Genomic DNA, 5,664 nt, shown 5'->3' on the forward strand with positions numbered 1-5,664 from the left:
AAAAAAAAAAAAAAATATATAAAATGAGAGAAAGGCAAAAAGAAGACAAAGGAAACAAACGAGCACACATCACAAACGAAACGTTTAATATCGAAGATAAAAAGAAACAAACGATGCTCTCGCTCTCTCACTTCGGATAAAATTACTATTCGTGTAGATCAAGTTCAATGATGATTAATCGTGTGAAGGAGCTTATCGAATCTGAGGGTATCACGCAATTGCGCACAGAGAATCACGTCATTAGAATCGTGCTATCGTAAAACATGTATATTTAGGTTTATAACTTTTTGCCACCATTGTATTTCCTCGAAAAAATGATCTCTTTCTCTTATTACTGAAACATAAATTACGATAAAGACATATCTTTCATAATTAAATCATAATGATTCATATTGTTTAAAGTTACTATTATAGAAAAACAAAATTTTCTACAGAAGGATGTTTTCATAAAAAGCTAGATTTTTATTGATTCTATACAAACAAGTATTCACTTATTATTATTCAGATAAATCGAAATTTTTGTTTTCTATTAAAACTGAAAATGTATAAAAATACAATAGCATCATCGAAAAATTTTATTGAATTAAATTGCCAAGCTGTAAAACTTCTACACGATTAGAATTCTCTTGAACCTACCAAACAATATGGAACACGCGATTCTAAGTTAATTTACTTATAACATCTAGTGCAGCGCGATGCAATAATTTAATGAACTGTGTACGTATATGTTGGAACACGCAGTGGTATAAATTCATATGAGCAAATGTGTGTGTCTCAGCCCATGTTGTCGAAGCATCAATAAAAAAGAGATTTTGTAAATGAGAACTTTACTTCCTGCCTTTAATTCCTTTTCTTTTTCTTAAAACATTAAGTTTAATGCTTAATAAATTTAGTTATTTGAATACCCGTAGTTGATTCTTCCCTAGCGTCTATTTTCTTTAATATTTGCAATCTATAAATTAAAGTTTTTTACGTGAATATAAAACATATTCTTAATAAAATACCAAATGTAGATTTAATCAAAATTAAATTTCGCGCCGTATGTAATTCACATTGCGCAGTACCTGTCATCCAATATGCAGAAGCGCTTAAATAGCCGCAAATTCAAATTCAAAAATCATTATTACAAAGAATTTTATTCTTACGGAGCAAAAATTTTTGTTTAAATTATTATGACAATAACATAAAAATGCTAAGAATTATTTAACATCGAAATAAATTAAAAACATATTTTATATTGCTTATATGTTTTGTTTGTTATATAATAATGAATACAACCATTTTAAAAAAGTATTTCGATATTTCAATTATTTTATCATACATTAGAAAATGAAATATACTTTAATCTTTATAGCAAAGTTTTATACCAAATAGGTTATGTTCAAATGTAATGAAATCAGTATTACCACGTTGAAAGAAAATAATCTCTATACTTGTAAATTTAAGTAATATTCATTACTGCCAAAATGTTTCGCATTAAACATTTTTGACATATATTTCTACGTAGGACAAATTAACAACATTTTATACGTATTTTATTTAGTAAAAAATATTATGTTTAACAACGAAATCTTTGTGATTGTCATGTAAATTATCCATAATTACGAAAGAAACGTTCCTAAATGTATCAAAACTGCAACTGACAAAAATGTTTTTGAACTACTATATCAAGAGTATAGAATATCAACGCACTATACTTAAAATACTCGGCAAACAGAATTACTTTTTCTATGCCTGTTTTATATATAATTCATATGACACATCTATGTTCAAGGAAAAAGAACAAAGATGAGGAGGCTGTTTCCGCCCCTAAAGTCTTTGTGCTATATAAATTTGTATACTTCAGGCTAGAAAAATTAAGTCTTTTGTTTATTGTCATGAGATAGTTACATCGTTGTAACATGTTCTTTGACATGTCCTGTATATACAATAATTCCTAGAAGTGATTGTATATTTATGTACATCTTTTGTATAACTCTTTTTAATGAGACGACTACGATTTGAAAGAAAATTAATGTAATGTCTACTGATCATACTCATGGTATGTATTTATTTTTTATATAGATCCAAGTTGTTATTAAATTACATACTGTCAACATTGCTTTCACAAATTAATCAGTACCTCATTGTACAACACATTCTTTTAATTAACGTAACTGATGAATAAACGATGCAATTAACTGCTGAAAATAGCTGTAAATTTTCTGTTATATATTAGAATGAGTGATAGAAATTGCGCGTCATATATAACATATTGAATTTAAATGGTATGTACGTATATTTGAACAAAAAATAAATTCAATATATAGAAAATTCAAATATTTAAAAAAAATTAATTACCATTAATTTATATAATATGAAATTTATGTTATTATAGTTTCTGCCTAACATATGTACAAAAATATTGAAAAATGTTTTTTTTTATCATTTCATTTTAATTGCACATAAAGTTTGCGCATTTTTAAATTGCATTGATAAAAGTTTTTTATGGAATCAGAAAATATGTTGTGTAATTACATATGTTTTAGGCTTTACGTATGATGTCAGCAATAGTGCCAAGCACACATAATGTGATTGATTCTAATCAAAGTTATGACCATGCAGCAGAACGACAAAAACTATTAGAAAATTTATTAGCTGCTGCAAAGAAATGTCATATTAGATTTGGTGGGCATACCGAATTAGCAACTGAATCGGATATATGTGTTACACAGCTCTGTTACATATTTGAATCAATCTTTAGTCATGGATTACGTACAAACTGTATTGAAAAAATCAATTCAGCTTTAAGGTAACAAAATAATATTGATTGCAATATTAATATAATTAAAATATCTTTTATTCAATCAATGTCTGATAAAATATATGTTGTGGAAAAATACACATAAAAAGTGATATTTGTTTTCATGTTTTCTTAAGATAAGGTTGATATTAGGATTCTGTGCATATAGTCATTTATACAATATGTTTCCTGTTTTACCTCTTATCACTACATATATGACTACACTGATATACATTCAGGAGATAATACTATGTAATGACTAATAACTACAGATATATTTTTATATTAACTGATGTTTGTATCTTTGTAGGCATGTTTCAGACATAGTGTCTGGTAGTAGTACAAAATCATGCAATACATCAGATGTAGCATTTTGGCCATGTATAAAGGAACAATTAACATGGCATGAACAAGAGCGTTTTAGTGTATTGAAAAAAGTTCATACAGATTATGGTAGAGGTAGAGCATGGCTCAGAGCTGTTTTAAATGAACGTTCTTTAGAACGTCATTTGCATGCTATACTTGATCCTTCAATATTGTGTTCATTTTATGAAGATTGGGCATTTTTACTTGACCAAGAACGAAGTGCTGTATTACCAAATGTAGCAGCAGGTAAAAGAACATTGTTTTCTTATCACAATAACTTATTTTTATAAAATAATTAAATTACATTTTAATTATTAGGACTTGGCAGTATTTTATTTGCAATTAGGATAGATAATGAAGAGTTGGATAATAATTTAAAAAATAAAGAAATGGAGAGACAAAAAGTTTCACTATCTGAACCAATTATATCATCTTCAATACCAGGTATATACAGCTTTCATTTTGAAATGGTGTATAAAGTTAAATATGATTTTTATACCAATATAATTAATGCTATAAATAGAACCTACTTCAAAACGAAGGAAAAAGGTGCCAACCCATATAATTTCTTTCGATAATGAAAATGATGAACAAGAAGGTATTGAAGCTTCCATCTCAGTTAGTGCACCTCCAACTTGTCTTAATTCTCCTACAGTAATATCAACAAAAACCTCTACATCACCCAGTTCATCAATTTCTCAATTTCAAACAGACACAAATGTCGTTACTACAATGGCTAATAAAGGAACTTCTGATTGGGAAAGCAGGTAAATTCACCTGCTATTCCATATTGGTGTTTAAAATAATAATACTTGGTCAATATTTTCAGTGAAACTTTTGAGGAAGACAAAGTATTAACACCAGTTACAAATACTGGTAATATGGGTGGACTTGTTCCTGTATCACCTTTAGATCAAACATTAGATGACATGTTAATAGCATTACCAAACTACTTGGATGTATGTATAAAATGCATTAAAATCTGATATATTTTATTTTTAACTTTTAATTGTTTTTATTATTAGTGTTATATTTCTTTTTTTATATAGGATTCGTCCGAAGTTGCAGAACCTGCAGTAGAAGCTACTGAACCCCTAACAGATTTAGATATTCATACAGATCCTGACAATTTGGATATCGAGACGTTACGAGTAAGACTCTTGGCAATGACGGAACTATTAGAACAAGCTAAAGAAGATGCTATAACTAGTAGATCACAACTTGCTCGTTTACAAAGGCAACATCAAAATTATCTTGAAAGACATGAATTACAAATACAAGCATTAAATAGGTAAAAATTCACTGCAACTATAATTTAATAAAATATAGAAATAAGATATACTGTAATATAATTATAATTTAATAGAGAAAATGAACTACTGAGGCAACAATTACGTAAGTATGTAACAGCAGTACAAATGTTGAGGAGAGATTCAGATTCTACTACAGTTTCCGAAGAAGATCCGTCATTAGATTATCATTATGAAGCTCAACAATATGAAGAGAAACTAATTCAAGTTGCTGACATGCATGCAGAGTTGATGGAATTTAATGCTAGATTAACTTTACAATTAAATGATAGGTATAATTATTACATGTATCATTACTAATAATACTTATATCTTATATTAATGTTTGAAACAATTACAGAAATAGATTAGTTAAGTTGTTACAAGCTGAATTAGAATGTCTTCGTGGCCCTATAAATGAAGATGACTTACCATTGGAACCACCATGTCTTATACATATATGGATTCCATCTGCGTTTCTTACCGGACAGCCTTCTGATATACATCACGTTTATCAGGTATCTAAAATGGATACAAAAATATGGCATATAGATTTAATATAACAAAATTATTGCCAAACATACACACATTTTTAACTGTTATAGATATACGTTCGAATTAGGGATACCGAATGGAATATATATAGACGATATGCGCAATTTCATACACTTTATAGAGAATTAAAGAAATACGATACAATTGTTACTACTTTTGAATTTCCACCAAAAAAGACAATAGGAAATAAGGTATTTATATATTTAAAAAAAAATTTCAAAAAATGATACATAATATTACGTTAATTTTGAAGAAAATATTTACCTTTACTTTTATTCATTTTTATCTAGGATGCTAAATTTGTAGAAGAACGTCGACAAAAATTACAACAGTGGTTAAGACGAATTGTTGGACGATTGGCACAATGTTCTCCAGCATTTGCATCTAGACCAAGTAGACAAACACTTATATCATTAATGCCTTTCTTTGGGTAATCTATCTCACAATTCTAATTTAACACTAAAACTTTAAGATTGAAGTTTTTCTGAAACTTTAAAAAATTGCAGAAAAATATCTTTAATATTTTGATCTTATCAAATATTAACTTTTTTAGTGATAACCCTAATACTGAGGATTCGAGGAAAAATAACTCTACAAGAAACACGTTTTCTTCTTCCCCTCAATACATGGGTTTATAATTATTAAAGTTTTTATAGACAATTTGTACATACA

General features: G+C 27.9%; 1 protein-coding gene across 1 annotated transcript; it reads left to right on the plus strand.

The window, feature by feature from the left end:
- The first annotated feature begins 1,789 nt into the window (after positions 1-1,789).
- On the plus strand, positions 1,790-5,664 carry LOC108551055 (sorting nexin-29). Its single transcript, XM_017905058.1, has 12 exons — positions 1,790-2,041; positions 2,529-2,791; positions 3,093-3,394; positions 3,467-3,592; positions 3,672-3,915; positions 3,978-4,107; positions 4,198-4,439; positions 4,515-4,730; positions 4,799-4,955; positions 5,043-5,183; positions 5,283-5,422; positions 5,546-5,664. Exons 1-12 carry the CDS (start codon positions 2,039-2,041, stop codon positions 5,628-5,630), a joined length of 2,049 nt encoding a protein of 682 aa, XP_017760547.1. The 5' UTR covers positions 1,790-2,038; the 3' UTR covers positions 5,631-5,664.

The sequence above is a fragment of the Eufriesea mexicana genome, unplaced genomic scaffold (assembly GCF_001483705.2).
Source record: "Eufriesea mexicana isolate 0111107269 unplaced genomic scaffold, ASM148370v2 scaffold4744748392, whole genome shotgun sequence".
NCBI lineage: Eukaryota > Metazoa > Arthropoda > Insecta > Hymenoptera > Apidae > Eufriesea > Eufriesea mexicana.